The 18868-nt window shown below is 51.5% G+C and overlaps 1 protein-coding gene across 1 annotated transcript in view; it reads left to right on the top strand.

The window, feature by feature from the left end:
- Nucleotides 1-18868, top strand: part of PLA2G4E (phospholipase A2 group IVE) — a 57543-nt gene that overhangs the window by 10772 nt on the left and 27903 nt on the right. Inside the window, exons 2-3 of the mRNA XM_029238564.1 lie at nucleotides 10893-10965; nucleotides 16515-16651. Coding sequence (XP_029094397.1) covers nucleotides 10893-10965; nucleotides 16515-16651 — 210 coding nt within the window. The remainder of the gene's footprint in view (nucleotides 1-10892; nucleotides 10966-16514; nucleotides 16652-18868) is intronic.

The raw sequence follows: 18868 nt of genomic DNA on the forward strand, positions 1-18868 counted from the left end.
ATCCACAGATATTTATTAAGAGGAAGGAATTTGGGATAAGTTTTGGAGGTAGAATGGTGCTTATGGCATCTTTTGCTTTACCCCAGTTTTACATTTCTGTTTTTTGTTTTTTTGTTTTGTTTTGTCTTTGGCTGTGTTGGGTCTTTGTTGCTGCACGTGGGTTTTCTCTAGTTGCAGCGAGCGGGGGCTACTCTTCGTTGCGGTGCGCGGGCTTCTCATTGCGGTGGCTTCTCTTGTTGCGGAGCACAGGATCTAGGCGTGTGGGCTTCAGTAGTTGCAGTGCATGGGCTTCACTAGTTGTGGCCTGAGGGCTGTAGAGTGCAGGCTCAGTAGTTGTGGTGCACAGGCCTAGTTGCTCCATGGCACGTGGGATCTTCCCAGACCAGGGATCGAAGTGTGTCCCCTGCATTGGCAGGTGGACACTGCACCACCAGGGAAGTCCCTTTCTATGTATTTAAATCTGGCAACAGGGACTTCCCTGGTAGCGCAGTGGTTAAGAATCCGCCTGCCAATGCAGGGGACACGGGTTCGATCCCTGGTCCAGGAAGATCCCCCATGCCAAGGAGCAACTAGGCCCGTGTGCCACAGCTACTGAGCCCGTGAGCCACAGCTACTGAGGCCTACATGCCTAGAGCCCATGCTCCACAACAAGAGAGGCTGCCATGGTGAGAGGTCTGCGCACCACAGCAAGGAGTGGCCCCTGCTCGCCACAACTAGAGAAAGCCTGTGCGCAGCAACAAAGAACCAATGTAGCCGAAAATAAGTAAATTTTTTTTAAAAATTAAAAAAAAAATCTGGCAGCATTTCCCTATTGGTTTCTAGGTTTTATACCTTGTTTAGGAAAATCCTCCTCTTCCTCATCATTCTCTAATATTTTATTTTAAACCTTCTATAGTGTTATTTTAACGTTTAGATATTTAATCTGTCTGGAATTTATTTTTGTGTGGTTATGAAGTTCATTTTAACTTTATAACTAACTTTATATTATTCCAAATGGTAAGCTATAATACTTTTTCCAGTAATGAATAGTCCATCGTTTCATCACTGATTTGAAATACTTCCTTCATTGTATAATGAAATTTCATGTGTACATAGGGCTGTTTCTGGGCTCTGCTTGGAAGGTATTGGAATCCAGAATTTGTTGGCAAGAATGGAAAAGCATTAGATGTGTTGCACAGGAGAATGACAGGTTGAGGGCATGGTTACGAAGCTCACTGGCCAGCCAGGTGTGTGGGGCAAAAACTCGTGAGAGGCAAGAGGCTGAGAGTCAGATGCTGCTGCTGGGGTGGGACGGAAGGGACAGGCACCCGAGGCATCTTGAAAGAGGAAAGGTGAAGAATTCATCCTTGCTGGTTCTCCTGGGAGTGATGTCAGCTGAGCCACTGGGAGGAATATACTTTCCAATGCTGGGTTACCTGAGACCAAGAGGCGGCTGGTGAAGGCAGCTCCTGGTCACCCTGATAAATGGGAGCCAGTTAACAAGACCCCCGGACACAGTCAGAGGTGGAGGCTCAGAAGAGCAGGTTGGGGGGCTCTGGGGAGATCTCAGGCTTTCTGCTCACTAGGGAGGAAAGGGCGGTGGGTAGAAAGAAACCAAGTCCCCTCCACTTTGTGTGGAGATGGCTTCAGAATTTCTGCATGAAGGAGCTCTGGGGGCAGGGGCATTGATCTGGAGCATCAGTTGTGTACCAAGAATACTGTTGTAGCTTTAATTGTGTGTTCATTCAGAGACACACTGGATCAGAGGAGGGGGTTAGGCTCCCGTCACCCCATAGTTGGACGTTACCTTATGCCTGGCACTCCCCACCTTCCCAGCCCGCTCCCACAGCTCCCACCACCAAGGCCTCTGTCCCCTCCTGCCCTACTTACAGTCCACACTGGACAATTCACCACTTAACTCAGCCCTCTCTGCTCCCCTCACTAGATCACAAATTCTTTGTTGTTTCCTTCCCGACTGCACCCTGTCAGCTCAGAGCCAGGCAGTAAATGCTGGCAGGTGAGTCCACTCTGTTTGCTGTTGCACCAGCTCCCACCTGGGTCAGAGGCTGTGTAGAGGGTCTGGAGGAAGAAGCTTCCATCCCACCTCCTGTTAGCTTCCTATTCAATCTGATTTCATTCAGCTAAAGTGAGGCCCCGCTCTTGAGGAGTTTATGCACAATGAGGAAATACAAGGATTGGAGACCCAGAGTTTTCACAGGCTGCCGAGGATGGATGGAGCGGGGTAGGGTGGGTATTTGTGGCTAGGCTCCTTCAGTGAGAGGAGGATCAAGTTCTAGGCTTTGAGGAATGTTTTGGAGTTTGGGGCTTGCCCTGGGCCCATTTGATGGTGAAGGGTGGGGGAGTGGAGGGAACGGGTACCAGGCGGACACCTCCGTTGGGGGGAGGGTCCCCCTTCCCTCACCATAGCCTCACCACATCACATTCAGGACATTGTAGTGCTGTGGGCTGGGTTGTCTACAACATCAATCACCATTGCCTTCTGAAATTTCAGCTCTGATCATGTCACTGTCCTGCTCAAAAATCATTGATGGCTCCCCATTGCCTAGAGAATAAGTCCAAATTTAAAGCACACCTTTTATTTTTCTTTAATTTTTAAAAATATTTATTTATTTATCTGGCTGCTCCAGGTCTTAGTTGCAGCACACGGGATCTTCCTTGCCATGTGCAGGTTATTTAGTTGCCGCATGAGGGATCTAGTTCCCCGACCAGGGATCGAACCTGGGCCCCCTGCATTGGGAGTGTGGAGTCTTAGCCACTGGACCACCAGGGAAGTCCCTAAAGCATGCCTTTTAAAGGTCACAACTATGGGGGCCTAATATATCTTTCCAGATTTGTTCCTTCACAGAACCTCCCTTCTCTCTGCCCAACTTCCACCACCCTCGGTGTCCCACTCTCCACCTCCCCATACCTCCTCCCACACAACTCGCTACTCTGATACCAGCCCACTTACATACCTGAGCATAGCCTGCTTTCTGGCCTCCTTATTCCTTTTCCTACTGTTCCTTCTTCCCATGATGCCCTTCTCACCTATCGTTAGCTACTGCAATCCCGTCTCTCCTGCAAGACCCAATTCAGATGCTACCTCTTCAACGAAGCCTTCTCATGCCCACTCTTTCCCTTCCCAGCTGACACTCATTTCCCTGTTTCTGTGCTCCGTAGCCAGTTATTAGGTCTGCAAACCACAGATTTTTACAAATGTAAAGGGTTTATATTGCTCCTTCTAGGATACCCCCGTTACCACAGGAGACTCAGACCTCCGAGCTTCTGAGGGGTTGGAAGCATTTGGCTCCCCAGCTGGACTGTCAGCAGCTTCAAGCTTGGACTTTCCTCTCTTAGTAGCATGTATGCAGTAGATGCTCACCAAGCGCTGCGAACTAAATTGAATTTGGTAGAGTCCACCGAGGGGCGCGGATGCTGTTTGTGTCCCTGGCAGTGCGCCATGGAAGCGGCAGGGAAGGGTGCAAGCTGGGAGGGGTCCAAGCTAAGGCCACATCCCCCGTCTGGAGAGCCTGGCAAGCAGAGAGGAGCAGGGTGGGGATGTCCTCCACCTGGCATACGGAGAGGCCCCACAGATACCACTGACCAGGTTCCATCCCTGCATTCAAGCCCAATCAGCCCTGTATTCAGATCTCACCCTTAGTTTCATAAAATCACTTTAATCCATGGGCTGGAAAAGCCGGTTGTGGGCCCCCAGGCAATAGCTCAGGCAGGAAATTCCCAAAGCTCCCAGCTGCGCAGCTGAGCAAGCAAAGCTGACTCCCCAGACCCCTGGAGTGAGCCAGCCACCAGGACAGAGATAGGGATCAGCTGCAGGGGGCGAGAGCATCTCTGAGCCCGGGTAGGGGCTGGGCTCACCCCTTCTCCACCTGCCTGGGAGAGCAGGGACCACTAGCCCTTGACTCTCTCCTCACCAGGGATTCAGGCGATTACTTTCCTTCTTCATCCTCTAACTTTGAGTCCTGGTCGTGGTCCCTGCCTCTCCTGAGGTCCCTGCCTACAGCTCCTGGGGCACTGAGCCATGGGGCTAAGTAGAGTTAGGAAGGAGGGCATATCCCCCAGAGGGGCACCTCTGAGCCATGACCTTGACAAGCTGTAGAGACAGCTTTTCCAAATCATGGCTGGGCTAATCCTGAAGTCATGAGGGTCCAGCAGCCTCTTCCTGCCATTCTCTGGGGCAGTGGACAGCCTGGTCATTCTTCTTGGGGCAGCAGACCACTGACCCTGCTGTCCCTGCATTTCCAGGATCTGAAGACCTGAGGGTCCCTTGATACTAAGAGGCCTGTGCCCAGGAACGCCATCTGTCTACCCACCTAAACCCCTCCCCGGGGAATCCGAGACACTGCCAAGAGTCTTCCAGAGGGCGGAGCTCTGAGTAAGAGTATAAGTTCCCCATCTTGCTGCCCAGCAGCAGAGCCACACCATGCTCCAGAGGCAGATGCTTGCCTCAGCCTCCCACTACCCGTCACACCCAAGCCAAGCGGAGGATGGCAGGCCCTCCGCCACCTGCACCTTGGAGGTGAGGGAGCAGGGCTGGGTGGGTCCGCAGCTGAGAGCAGGAGACGGGTTCAGGGAGGGCTGGGGGCACTGCAGACTCCAGAGACGTGGAGCACCTCGGCTAGGGCAGCCCCTGCCCGGCACCAGGGGACACAGTCTGGCCCAGTTGGGGCTGGGCTCCTGGGTGGATGGCCCAGCTGCAGATACCCACGGGCTTGACAAGACTCTGTGGAGTGGCTCAGGGACGTCCTGGGCCCAGCAGCACCCAGGAGGACAGTGCTCATCACTGCTGGGGGTGGGTCACATTTGGCCTCTCCTAACAGTGAGCAGGCATTTACCTTGTGGACGTCTTGAACTGCCTGCTGGGAGAGTGTGTGGTGTGGTGTCCGGTGAGAATCTGTGCCATTGCCAACCTGTCTCCATTGGCCACGAGGCACCCCTCCTGGGCCTGTGGTCTAGACTCCTGGGTCTATGAAGCCCCTCACGGCCTTGCAGAGACACCCCAGGTTCATGGGTCAGGTTTCCAGGGCTCTAGACCAGCTCTGCCTCGGCTTTCCCATCGTCTCTGTCTTCCAATTTGCTGTAGGCATGCCATGGCAAGGGCTGTCAGCAGCAACATCTTCCTCCTTACCTTCCCCCGGACCACACTAAATCATGGAGTGAGGTGAGTGATGCCCTGAAAGTGTCTTGTCCCTTTGGGGTGGGAGGTGGAGACCCTGCTCAGTCTCCAAGGAGCCCAGGAGGGAAACCCCATGCTGTATGGTGCCTGGTGTCCCGCTGCCTGCGCCAGGATAGACGTCGCCTTCTGGGCTGTGTTCCTCCACAGCCCTCAGGGGGCTGAGATAGCCTCTGGTCCACACGTGCTCCTGCCTCTCCTGTCTCGTTGAGTCTCCTGGAGCTTGGGCAAGGAGAAACCTCCACAGAGGGACAGAGCTTACCTTGAAGCGGGAATGAAGCAATTGAGAGCTGTGCCCATCCCTCTCAGGTCCTGGAGGGTCCATGACTCAGAGCTGGGATTTCTTGCCCTGACCTCTCACCTAGCCTGGGTGATAAAAAGGAAAACAGCCATAGTGGCTCCTCCCAGGTGACCCCTGGTCTGGGGTGCTGCTCAGACTAGCAGGGAAATGCTCTGGGATCCCACAGAGTTCCCATCCAATGCTCTCCTTTTAGGGAGGGCCCTTGCCTCCTGGAAGCTATCGCCAGGCTGGCCTGAGCTCTGACACGGGTGTTGCAGGGAACTGATGGATACACCCAGCTCTCTAGGGGGAAGGAGGTGGCATCGCCAGCCGGGCCTGCCCTGAGAAGCCCCGCGGAGGGGAGTTCCCACAGGCTCCCCGGGAGTTGTACTCCCTCGTCAGCACCCAGACCTCATGCGCTGGTGTGCTTAGGGTATGTCTGACCCTAACCACTTCTGAAACAGGGTTGTCAGACCCTCCTCCCAACCCTCACCCGCACCCGGGAGCCAGGCCCTGGGAGCCCATCTGTAACTAAATATTCTTCTAATTTGTGATGATAGCTAGTTTCTTGGGGTGTGAGGACAGCCCCAAAATGGGAGCTGAGGGTTTTACTCCTGCCTCTGCTATTAACTAGTCTAGTGCATGACCTGGAGCAAGCTTTTAACTGAGTTGGTTAATTCACGGAGAGAGCCAGCCTCCAGGTGGATGGAGAGGGCTCTGCCCTGCAGTCAGGTGGATCTGCGTCTGAGTCCTGGCCCCGCCCCTTCTGGGCTGCGTGACCCCATGTGAGATGCAAGCTCTCTAACCTCGGTCTTCTCCTCTGCAAAGCAGGATAACAGTGCCTTCCTCAGAGTATGGCTGGGATGGGGCGGGGGGCGGTAGTTGAGAACAGATACAGCAACCCCAGGTAGAGCAGAGCCCAGCGCACTAGAGGAGGGTAAGGAATTGTATTCCCAACTTCCCCGCCCAAGTCCTATCTCTAAAGTGAGGGTTTGGGAAGGGGTAATATTGGATTGCACAATAGCCAGTGCTGAGAGTCAAGCTCTTTTCCATATGAGCTGGCAAGATGCCCCTGTCCTGAGGAGTTTTCGGGGGAAATGGAGTCCTGGCAAGTCCAGCCCCAGGGACCGAGGCGAGGGAGGAGGCTGGAGCCAGGTGAGTCTGCAGCCTGAGCAGTGACTTCCCAGCAAACTGCCATCCAGCCACCCTCCCTGCGCAGCTGTTCTGGTTATTAAAGCGTCTAAATACACTCCTCCACTGGTTGCCAAATAATCCCTGCCTTCAGTTCTAGCCCCTCCAGGGAGTGCTCCCTGGTCCTTATCCCAGGACCCTCCAATACCCCCATGAACTGGAGGATTACTGCCCATCCCAACTCCAGGGCCGCAGCCTGGCCATGCCTGTTGTTAAACTTTCACCCTGATGCCCAGCCAGGGCATCCTTTTGGAAGGATGAGCTTTTCCAAGTCCCTGAAGTTCTTACCTGGATCCCGTAAGCTACCCCATACACTTGGGTTCCGTAAGCTCACTGGTTTCAGGTTCCCATAGTCACAGACGCTGTACTTTGATCTATTACGTCTTTCTACGTCTTTTTATTCATTACCTCTGGGGCCATGAAGTTTTGCTTGTGTCTAGCAGCACTCCAATTGAGCTGATCATATCAGGAGCAAAATATGTACACTCATGTTAATCCCAGAAGGTCATTTTTCACAGACCTCATTTCTGGAATCATCTGGGCCCAAGACCCGAGTCCCATGTTCCCACTGCCTTCTTCTCCGCACTGCCCCTCTGGGCTCTCTCTCAAACCCTCCAGGCTCTGGCTCCCTGCTGGCAGATGTAAGAGTGCTTTGCAGAGTGCTTTGCAATTGGGTGTCTTCTGCAAATTCCTGGGCTAAAGGTGTAATCTGAGGCTCCAGGCTGACCACAAAGGAGCCATCTGTGGCCGCTAGAAAGCGAGAACTTCTACAAGTACCCTTACAGTTCTGATGTGCTCTGTCTGTTTAAAAAAGAGAGAGGTGATGAAATGTGTCAGAAGAACACTGTAAATAGAAGGACTGCCAGAGTGTGGGGATTATTTGGGGGCTTTGGGGGAATGAAGGGTGAAAAGAAGACTCTGCCAGGAAAATAGATTTTCAGAGGACAAGACCGAGCACGAGGAGATCAGGGTAAGCAGCACCTGTCTTCATGTTTGCTGATGGTCACTTTCAAGTAAGGTGACAGTATAATTGTGGTTATGAACGTGGGCTTAAGAATTAGAATTGGATTCAAACTCAGTTTCCTTTGATTCTAGCTGAGTGCCCAAAGCCAAAGGACTTAGACTCAGATTCTCTATCTGTAAAGCAAGGCTAATAGTAAGATAAAATATAGAGATTATATACACAACACTTAGCATTTGGAAGACACTCAGCAGATGGTAGCTGTGTTGTTAATGGGGCTGAGTTAGAGTAGAAAGAAATGGTCAGCCTCATCGGAAGGTATCGTGTTAGATGACAGCAGAGAGCTTTTCCTGGAAGGCAGGGAGACCTCAAGTGAGGTCCTGCGGGAAGCTGTGGATGCTCATTCTCTCCCAGCGAAGACACAAGGGAGCTGGGCAGGGCCAAGGGCAGCCCCTCCTGGAGGCAAGAGAAGACCTATGATGGCCAAGAGGATCGTGACCCTGGGTTCAGAGACATGAGGAGTGACCCCTGCCTGGGCTGAGTCCTCAGGCAGCTCCCCACTTGTAGCCCTCTAGCTGCCTTCTGAGAAAATGGGCCAGGGGGAACAGGTTTCACCAGAATTGCTCTCCTGGATGAAAGCTGACTCCTGCCTCCTCACCAGATCAAACCAGGACACACGCTCTGCCCAGGTGGGGAGTGAGAATGACGAGCCCACGTGCCCAGAGGCTGAGCCGTATTTCCAGAACCAAAAGAGAAGCAGTGTTGTGACCTTTGGCCCAGTTACAAAGCTCAAAAGGCAATCCCATTAGAGCAAGTTATTGACCATGAATATATTCAACATTTCAGAGTTAATCTCACAGAAGGAATCCTCAGGCCTGTATGTGTCTGCCAGTGTGGCTTTTGTTCCGATTGTGAGGCAGTTGTTGGGGAGAGAGGAGGAAGAAGCCCTAAAACTGACGTATGTATCTATCTCAGGGACTAAGCAACTGTCTTCCCAGCCATCGTCCTATTGTTCCTGGTCAGAATTAAGCCCCAGAAGAGGCTGGAAGGACAGCCATCAAAATAACTGTTCTCATGACAAGGAAAAAAAAATTTAACTATGTGTGATGATGGATAACTAAACTTCTTGTGGTAATCATATGGCAATACTAAACACATACATCAAATCATTATGTTGTATACCTCAACCTTATACAATGTTATATGACAATTATTTCTTAACTTTTAAAAAGATGGCAATACCTCTATTATAAAGGTTTTATGAGGATTAGAAACTATAAGAGAAGTGTCTAGCAAATACTAATGTTACCAAATGCAAGTCCATGTACCCGATGCACAGTGAGGCCAAACAATACCAAAACGTCGGAGTTTGGAGCAGAGGAAAGTTTATTGCAGGGCCATGTAAGGAGACTGGTGGCTCATGCCTTAAAAATTCCCAAACTCCCTGAAAGCTTTCAGCAAAGCCCTTTTATAGGAAAGGTGAAGGAGGGGCATGGTTAGTTGTTGCAGACTTCTTGGTGTCCGATCCTTTGTTCTTGAGGTCAGGTCACAGTCAGGTAACGATGTTCCTGTAAACCTCCACCAAAACAAATGTTATTCTCTCTTCTGACAAGAAAGGGCAAGGTCCCAAGGCTCAACTTTTGCCTTCTGAGGTCCAGGCTCTGGTAAGTGGAGGGGGATCCCTATGTGGACTGGTTCCCTGCCTGGGAGTGTTGGACCAGCTTCCAGTCTGGGTCCTTGCGCCAATGCCCAGGCCCGGCTGAGGAGGCAGATCTCAGCTGGCGGTGTCCTCAGGGCGAGATCCCTAGACCCTGCCCAGATCTCATCACTGAGGAAGCCAGGCACCCAGGAACCAGCTGGCCCTCGGGGTCCTCAGGCCACCCAAACAGGGGTGGGTCCCACGGCCTGTGACCCATGGAGACCCCGCCGCCATTAGGTCGCAGAGGTGGGGACTGCGGAGAGGTTCACTGCTGCTTCGTGGCCTGGGCCCGGCCAGTGGGTGGCCATGGCAAGGGCTCTGGAGCTCTGCGAGACCCAGCACCCAGCCTGTCCCCCAGGAGCCCAGCTTACCCGCTGGCCTGAGGCTGGAGGGCCCTGGGGAGAAGGCTGCTGTCCACCTCCACTGCACTCTCTGCCCCAGGACCCCCGTGAGGCTGACTGAGTGGAACCTCTAACCCCTGAGCTCAGGGTCTCGCACTAAGGGTCGGTGCCTGTCCTGCCCCGCTCTGCCCCGCCCCTACTGCAGTACATGTTCAGTAGATGCTATTACAAATAGTATCATCTCTGATAACCGCCAAGGCAGATGAACTATCTGTGGGCAGTCTGAGTTGAAAATAAAAATAATTATAGTGACCTTTTCTGAGTGGTGGCATTATGGGGACTTTTTTCCTTCATACTCTCATGTTTTTCCCTAAATCCCAATGTTATATTGTTTTTAATTTTTATTTATTTATTTATTTGTCTGCGTTGCGTCTTCATTGCTGCACACGGGCTTTTTCTAGTTGTGGCGAGCGGGGGCTGCTCTTCGTTGCAGTGCGCAGGCTTCTCATTGCCATGGCTTCTGTTGTTGTGGAGCATGGGTTCTAGGCGCCCGGGCTTCAGTAATTGCAGCACGCGGGCTTCAGTAGTTGTGGCTCACAGGCTGTAGAGCGCAGGCTCGGTAGTTGTGGCGCATGGGCTTAGTTGCTCCACGGCATGTGGGATCTTCCCGGACCAGGGCTCGAACCTGTGTCCCCTGCATTGGCAGGCAGATTTTTAACCACTGCGCCACCAGGGAAGTCCCCCAATATTATTTTAAATACAGAAGAATTGCATCTTCTTGGAAGGGTAGAAAGTGATTCTAATAACATGGAGTGGACGATGTGGAGAGTAAAGGGTTCCAGTTCAGAGGCCTCTATAAATGTCATTGGGTGGGTTGGAGGAGTCCGATGGTGTCTGCCATGGGCGTGGGCTGGGAGTGGACAGTAAAAAGACTCGTCTAAGCCTGGGTAAAATGCTCAGGAAAAGGGCTTCCAATTCCAAGATCCAAACAAGCAAGACAGGGACGGAACAGGCATGAAGCTGTCCCTCTTCCCAGGTGTGCTGGCTCAGAGTGGGGTGAGGACAAAGCCCCTCACGTCCACAGCCTCGGGCCGCCTGGGGACCAGAAGCAGCCTCCAGAGCCCAGAAACACCGATGGACAGTGGGGAGGTTACTTGAGCCTGGGCAGTGGGAGCCTGTGCTGCTCTCTCCGTCAAGGCCACCTGCCACAATCCCCCAAAGAGTGAGTCCACTGTCCTCTCAATCCACAGGAGGAGCTGTCTCCATGCCACCTGCTGACAGTGAGGGTCATCCGGATGAAAAACGTCCAACAGGCTGATGTGGGTGAGTATCCCCCTCCCTCTTCCCTCCTTCTCTGCGTCTGGGGCCAGCATGGAGACAGGCCCCGGGGGAGAAATGGTCAGGTGTGGCTGTGTGTGTGCGCATGAGTGTGTGTGTGTGTGTGTGTGTGCACGCTCTATGTTCAAGTTGTATTTCAGACTTTGGGGTTTGTATCATTTTCCCAGGCCCCTCCCTCTAGCTGCACCCTTGGCATGACCGGCCCCTGCATTCGGCCTCCTCCAACGGCTCACTTCGCTCTCTCCTCCCCACTCTCCCCTCCCTGGGATCCGTTCCAGGAGTAGCTTCTCCCACACTGGGCACTCCTTGCCTCTGCATGAGTTTAGGGGCTGTTAGGGGTGGCGGGGAAGGAAGGGCCCTTGAGTACCATGGAGCCAGCTGCCGGCCAGCCCCAGTGCTCTTCTCAGGACCTGGATCTCAAACGGGTTCTACAGTGCATGCCAGGTGCCCCATAGTGCCGAGTTCCTCAGTTCAGGCCATGGATGTGGTTTGACTCACCAGGGCTCTTTGTGCAGGGTCTTCTTGCAGCTTTAATGTCCCTTTCATCCCAGCCCCTGCTGCATTCCCAGACCACGGGGACCCAGGAAAGTCTTTGGCTTCAGGAAGAAATGAAGGCATCTGGGTGGGCAGAACAAAAGCCCCTCCCTATGCTGCCCTCATCTCCCCCCACCCCATCCAGTGAGGAAGCTTGGCCTTCAAGGAGGAGAAAGCTCTGTGTCAAGGCCCATGGCTGAGGGGGTCCCCACTCACTGGTGACCACACAGGAATCACCCAAGGGCTCCAGTTTCCCCAAAGCTCTGTTATACTGCCCTCACCCCAGGATTCAATTAGCCTGGGAGAGCCGTGATACACGGCCAGGTGTCTATGCCCAAAGCAATTATAGAGTAGTAATAGAGGATGGCATTCTCATCTTGTCACCACAGAATTTAGAACTGGAGGACACTGAAAGCTGCGAGTAGCTGAGGAAAGCTGCTTTGAGGGCACAGGGTGTGAGCATCCAGAGGCCTGGGGAGCCCAGTCTGAGGGAGAGGAGCTGCGTCCCCCCGAGCCCCTGCTGGGGGCCAGCTGGGGCCAGACATCCAAACACCATTCATCTTCCACACGACCTGAGGGCAGGGCTGTGGGGCCCATTTTGCACATTGAGGATTAACTGCCGAAAGCAGAATCAGTGTTTGATGCCAGGTCTGGACCGCTGGGGGTTAAGGGAGACAAGCCAGGAGGAGGAGGTCAGGGCCGTTCAGAGGGTTGACAGGAATCTAAGTGATGGGCACCTGAGCTCTTGAGGAAGGGATTGCATGACTTCCCGAGGGCTATATGCAGATGGTGCAGGAGCACAGGTGGGAGAGGCTGACGAACCTTCCGGGAAGCTGTCGCTGCAACACTGCCATGTAAGGATGAGTGTGGAGGGTGGAGGAAGGAGGGCCCTGGAGCCCCAGAGAGAACAAAGGGATCAGGCAGCATTCAGACTGGGCCCCTGGGAGGGTGAGTGTCCAGAGCCCATGCCAGGGGAGCAATTGCAGCCAGCATCATTTTGGGCCTGGCTCTGTCACAAGACCAGCCAGAGGGCCACGGACTTCTTGGGCTTCTCGGGACCTCTCAGGCCACCAGTGAGTGTGATCTGAGGAGCCTGGAAGTGTCCGCTGGACCCAGGACCTGCCTGCCTCTTCTGCCTTTCCTGCCGTGCCAGCATGGGTCATCAGACACCTCAGCCCATTTCCCTCAGGGACGGCCACAGCTCTCACATGCCGGCAGCTGCCTCGCCTGCCTCGGCTCCTCTGGAGGCGTGTCTGTCCCAGCCCTGTGCGTCATGCGGCCTCACACTCGCACGGCATGCCTACACCTGTGCGCTCAGACCTTCCCCCGCGTCCAGGGCCCTTCCTTTTGTCTTCTCCCTGCTACACCCGTCACCTATAAGCCCTAGAGGTGGGGGTGGGATGGGGAACAGGAACCAGAGAAACAGGCTGAGGTCTGCTCCACCATCCCCCTCTCCCCCTTCCCCACACACGCCTCTGGCACACAGGCTGCCCTTCGGGGACACCCTGGCCCCTTTGGGAACCCCTTTTTATGTTTTCCTCATTTCCCTAAAGAACAGCATCCGGGGGCAGCCATGGTGTCTGGGGGTGTCAGCAGCCCAGGTCACGTGTCTGGATCCACAGTTGTCACAGGCTGGGATCTGTTGCTGCCTCACCTGGGTTGAGTCTATCCTAACCTCTTGCAGGTCCTGGGTTACCCTTGCCCCACATTGTGCCTTCCAGCTTGGATCAAAAACAAGCTCTTCTCTGGTTCAGTCCTGTAATGGGTGCCTGAGTTTCTAAGATTTCCAGGAGGCTGAAAGGGATGAGATTCAGGGATGAGATTCAGGGGTGACTGCCCCATCAAGGAGCACACCACCCAGCCCTGCACCAGGGCTGGGAGAAAATCAGCCCGGAAATCTCCCCACTGTCAAGAGTTTTTACTCCTCTTGGGAAAATAAACTCAAACCAGCACTCCCAGGGGGTGTGAGGCAGGTGTCTCTAAGGTATTAGGAAGACAATGTTCTTGACATCTATAGAGATCATTGAGTCATCTTGGCCACCCACATTCTGGGAAAAGAGATATGTCATTCTGATGACCAAGCCCTCTGTCACTTCATGAAGAACAAGGATTAGAACTTATCTGTGCTTAGGAAATTCCCTGAAGTCCCTGAAATTCTCAGAATTGGGTCATCCTTGCTTAACCACTCTTCATTGCCAGCTCGACGGTCACTGCCTTACAGTCAGTTAATTATGCCCATGCCCCAGATCGTCATCTGGGTCCAGCGGCTACCTCATCATCCCTCCTTCCCCAGGATTATCCCCTCTTGGGCTGCACTCTCCTTCCCAACCTTGTTGGGGAGGAGGTGGAACGCCTCCCTGCGAAAGGACTGGGAAATAAATTAATGCCTGACATGTGGGTGTCTGATCAATCCTGGCTCTTCCAGGAGTTTTTTTATCTTAATTAGAGATTTAAGTCTTCGGCCAAAATACCTGAAACTTTATTTAGTGGATTTAATGGGACAATTTTAGGCATGGACTGATGATAGCAAAGGGATGTTAGAGGGAAAGGGGCCTTTACAGGGTCCTTCAAATCATGCTAAGCAAGTAGGTGTAGGCCTAGTGGGTCCCAGCCTGCAGGCTCCTTGTGTACAGGAGGCAGACCAGCAGGAGGTGCCCCAGAGTCCAGGAAAAGCCAAGGGAGGGGTCTAGGAGGACTAAGCAGGTCCCCAGGGAGTCTCCCTCTGAGCAGAGCCATTAAACATGCCTATCTATATCTGTGGTGACTCAGCCCAGAATTTATTGGGTACTGATACAGCCCAATAGCAGGAAGTTGGGCTTTTCTATCATTCATTTATTCAACAAATATCTAGCAGTGCCAACATGGGTCTCCTGAGCTTCCCAGGGTGCAGTGGGAGGTGGAGACAGATGCACCGACCTGCCATTGCAGTGAACTGTAGCCAGTGCTCCATCGGGAGGAGAGCAGAGGGCCCTGGGCTACAAGAGGCACCTGGCCCAGTCTTGGAGGTTCAGACGAGGCTTCCAGAGGAGGTCTCTTCTGCAACCTGAAGGGGCTAACCAAGGAAGGGTGGCGTGAAGGAGGAACAGAAGGGTGTTCATTGCAAGATGGCATGGCCTTTGAGACCTACAAGGGACTGGGTTTGGCTGGAGTCTGGAGTGTGAGTGTTTATGTGCGTGCATGTGTGCACGCACCTCTGTGTGTGTGTGTGTGTGTGTGTGTGTGTGTGTTTGGGGGCAGGGCAGGGGCTGGGGTGATAGGGAAGATGGAAAGATGAAGCTGAGGCTGGGAAAGTGGGAGGGGCATCCATGCTGAATGGGTGGGACTCCTTTCTGAAGGCATATGGGAGCCACTAAAGGATCTTAAACTGGAGAGTGACATGGTCAGATGGGAAAAGAGCCCTCTGGTTTCTCTAAAGAGAAAAGATTAGGGTGGGGCAGGACAGAAGACAGGGCACCCACTGGGGCAGTGGCAGCAGAGATGAAGGTGGCTTGCACCAAGGCAGTGACCATGCAAGTAGGGAGAAGTGGACAGGCTGGAGAGCTCCAAGGAGTTAAGTCGACTCAAGGTGAGAGTCAAGGGCGATATTTGGTGTCTAGTCAGGACACCTGAGCTGACGGTGAGGAAGAACAGGTTAGGTGTGGAAGGAAAGATAGGGATGATGTCATCATTTTCTTTTGACTCTGTTGGGTTTGGGTCATTCTTTGTGTTTGGATTAATGATGATTATGACATTTAAAGGACAGGGTCATCTCACCTCTATTCAATGGGAGGAAGGCCATGAATTCCAATTCACTGAATGGTGAGCCCTCACAGATTAACCAGACAGCGGGGATGAAATCAGAAACTAGGGATGCTTGTGATGCAAACCATGGTTATTAAGTCTGATAAAGTTCTCAGTATAGAGACAATATAGGACTAAGTCAGTCTGGGGAGTGGGTCACCTCTGGTTCCACTCTCACAGGACATTATTAATTATAATTAGGAGGTAGTTTGGATGAGTCTTATCAGTACAGAACTCACATCCCTGCCCAGCTTTACTATCTACAAGACTCTCTGACACTGGAAACTGTATTGACTGTTCCCGTTCTCTATGAATTGGGTGGGTACCCTGGGAATGACCGAAGAAGAGTGACAAGAGCAATCGTGGCACCTCTTCCTCCCTCCTCCCAGGTAGAATGGAGGGAAGGAGCTGGGCTGGGCTGCCATTTTTCACTGTATGCCTTCTGCTGCTCCAAACAGAAGACCCAGGAGGCCTTCTTTCACTTCAGGAGGGCCTGTTGAGGTCACAGCCTTTGTCCTTCTCCAGAGCACTTACAGCATCATCACAGTTGCGTTGTTCTTTCAAATGAAAAATAAAGTATGTGGTCTTAGATGTGAGGGTTTCTTGGGTCACACACCCCATGTGGGGAGACCAGCAGAGATATAAAAAGCCCGTCGGGGTGTATCTGAGACGTTAGTCATGTGTGGATGGTAGTCCCTGCCCCTAGATCCTGCTGAATAGCTTGTTCCACTCAAGCCCTTCCCCGCTGGGGCCCTCTAGGCTGACTCCCAGCCGATGGTGTCCCTTCTAATCCTTGTTGCTCCTCAGCCCAGAGGAAGAGCTGGGCCCTACTGTGGTTTCCCTGGTGCCCTGGGCTAAGGCAAGAGATAAACTGGACCCTTGGGGGCTAGTCCTCCAGATCTTCCCCTGGCAGTGGGAAAATTGTGCAACTGTACCTTGTCCCAAACCAACAGGTGTTTGCTCAGAGAGCCAGGGTGCTGCTGAGAAGAGCCAGAGGCCATCTGTGTCCACGAGAACAGTCAGTGGGACCTGGGTCCCCTCTGTGAAACCTCTAGCCTGCAGTCCGTGACCTTCTCAGGGTTCTGGGACAAAGGTCTCTGGAGAGTCAGAGCCATGAGTCAGGAGGGGACCAGAAGCTGGCTTCTGCCTCCACACTCTCTCCTCTCCGGACCTGGGTTGGCTCCTCACCCTCCCCTCCCACCCTTGTCTTCCTCGGACAGTAAGCCTGACAGACTGCTTTGTGAGCCTCTGGCTGCCCACCAGCTCTCATAAGAGGCTGAGGACTAGGACCATCTCCAACTGCCGAAACCCAGAGTGGAATGAAAGCTTCAAGTTCCAGATCCAGACCCAGGTGAAGGTGAGACGTGGGGGACAGCACCTGCCTGCCCTTCTTGCTACTCCCCTCCTTGCCTGCTTGTCCTTCTCTTTGATCATGTGCCCTTCTTATGACTATTTGTTTTTCTTTCTTTTTTTAAATTAATTTTTATTGGAGTACACTTGCTTTACAATGTTGTGTTAGTTTCTTGCTGTACAGCAAAGTGAATCAGTTATACGTATACATATATCCCCTCTTTTTTAGATTTCCTTCCCACTTAGGTCACCACAGAGCACTTGAGTAGAGTTCCCCGTGCTATACAGTAGGTTCTCATTAGTTATCTATTTTATCTATAGTAGCGTATATATGTCAGTCCCAATTTCCCATTTCATCCCACCCGTCTTCCCCCCTTAGTAACCATAAGTTTTTTCTCTACATCTGTGACTCTATTTTTTCTTTGCAAATAAGTTCATCTCTACTGTTTTTCTAGATTCCAGGTATAAGTGATATTAAATGATATTTGTTTTTCTCTTTCTGACTTCACTCTGTTTGACAGTTTCTAGGTCCATCCACGTCTCTGCATATGGCACTGTTTCATTCCTTTTTATGGCTGAGTAATATTCCATTGTATATATGCACCACATCTTTTTTATCCATTCCTCTGTCGATGGACATTTAGGTTGTTTCCATGTCCTGGCTATCATAAATAGTGCTGCAATGAACATTGGGGTGAATGCATCCTTTCGAATTATAGTTTTCTCTGGATATATACCTAGGAATGGGATTGTTAGGTCATATAGTAGCTCTACTTTTAGTTTTTTAAAGAACCTTCATACTGTTCTCCATAGTGGCTATAGCAATTTACATTCCCACCAACAGTGTAGGAGGGTTCCCCTTTCTCCACACCTTCTCCAACATTTATTGTTTGTAGACTTTTTGATGATGGCTATTCCGACTGGTGTGCAATGATACCTCATTGCAGTTTTGATTTGCATTTTTCTGATAATTAGTGATGTTGAACACTTTTTCGTGTGCTTTTTGGCCATCTCTATGCCTTCTTTGGAGAAATGTCTATTTAGATCTTCTGCCCATTTTTTGATTGGGTTGTTTAGTTTTTCAGTTTTTTTTGGTTTTTTTCTTTTTTTTTTATTGAGCTGCATGAGCAGTTGGTATATTTTGGAGAGTAATCCCTTGTCAGTTGCTTCATTTGCAAATATTTTCTCCCATTCTGAAGGTTGTCTTTTCGTTTTGTTTATGGTTTCCTTTGCTGTGCAAAAGGTTTTAAGTGTAATTAGGCCCCATTTGTTTATTTTTGTTTTTATTTTCATTACTCTAGGTGGTGGATTGAAAAATATCTTGCTGTGATTTATGTCAGAGAATGTTCTGCCTACATTTTCCTCCAAGAGTTTTATAGTATCCAGACTTAGGTCTTTAATCCATTTTGAGTTTATTTTTGTGTATGGTGTTAGGGAGTGTTCTAATTTCATTCTTTTACATGTAGCTGTCCAGTTGTCCCAGCCCCAGTTATTGAAGAGACTGTCTTTTCTCCATTGTATATTCTTGCCTCTTTTGTCATAGATTAGGTGGCCATAAGTGCATGGGTTTTTCTCTGGACTTTCTATCCTGTTCCATTGATCTATATTTCTGTTTTTGTGCCAGTACCATACTGTTTTGATTACTGTGACTTTGTAGTATAATGACTATTTGTATTTTTTTAAATAAATAAATAAATTTATTTATTTATTTATTATTTTGGCTGCATTTGGTCCTCGTTGCTGTGTGCAGGCTTTCTCTAGTTGCAGCGAGTGGGGGCTACTCTTCATTACAGTGTGCAGGCTTCTCATTGTGGTCGTTTCTCTTGTTGCGGAGCACGGGCTCTAGGCATGCAGACTTCAGTAGTTGTGGCATGTGGGCTCAGTGGTCGTGGCTTGCGGGCTCTGGAGCGCAGGCTCAGTAGTTGCGGCACACGGGCTTAACTGCTCCATGGCGTGTGGGATCTTCTCAGACCAGGGATCGAACCTGTGTCCCCTGCATTGGGAGGCAGATTCTTAACCACTGCATCACCAGGGAAGTCCCTATTTGTCTTTCTTTCTACCGACTTCTTGTCCTCCTTTCGACCTATCTGTCTCCCCACTCACCCACTCCTTCCTTCTGCCTGTCTCACACTTGTCCCTCTAGGCATACTTATCCTTCTACCCTCTTTCCTGTCTCTCTTGTCCTACCTAATTGTCACTGGAACTGGATGTCTCCTGCCCCAAA

This window comes from Monodon monoceros, unplaced genomic scaffold, assembly GCF_005190385.1.
Source record: "Monodon monoceros isolate NGI ecotype Baffin Bay Population unplaced genomic scaffold, NGI_Narwhal_1 Super_Scaffold_21, whole genome shotgun sequence".
Lineage (NCBI taxonomy): Eukaryota > Metazoa > Chordata > Mammalia > Artiodactyla > Monodontidae > Monodon > Monodon monoceros.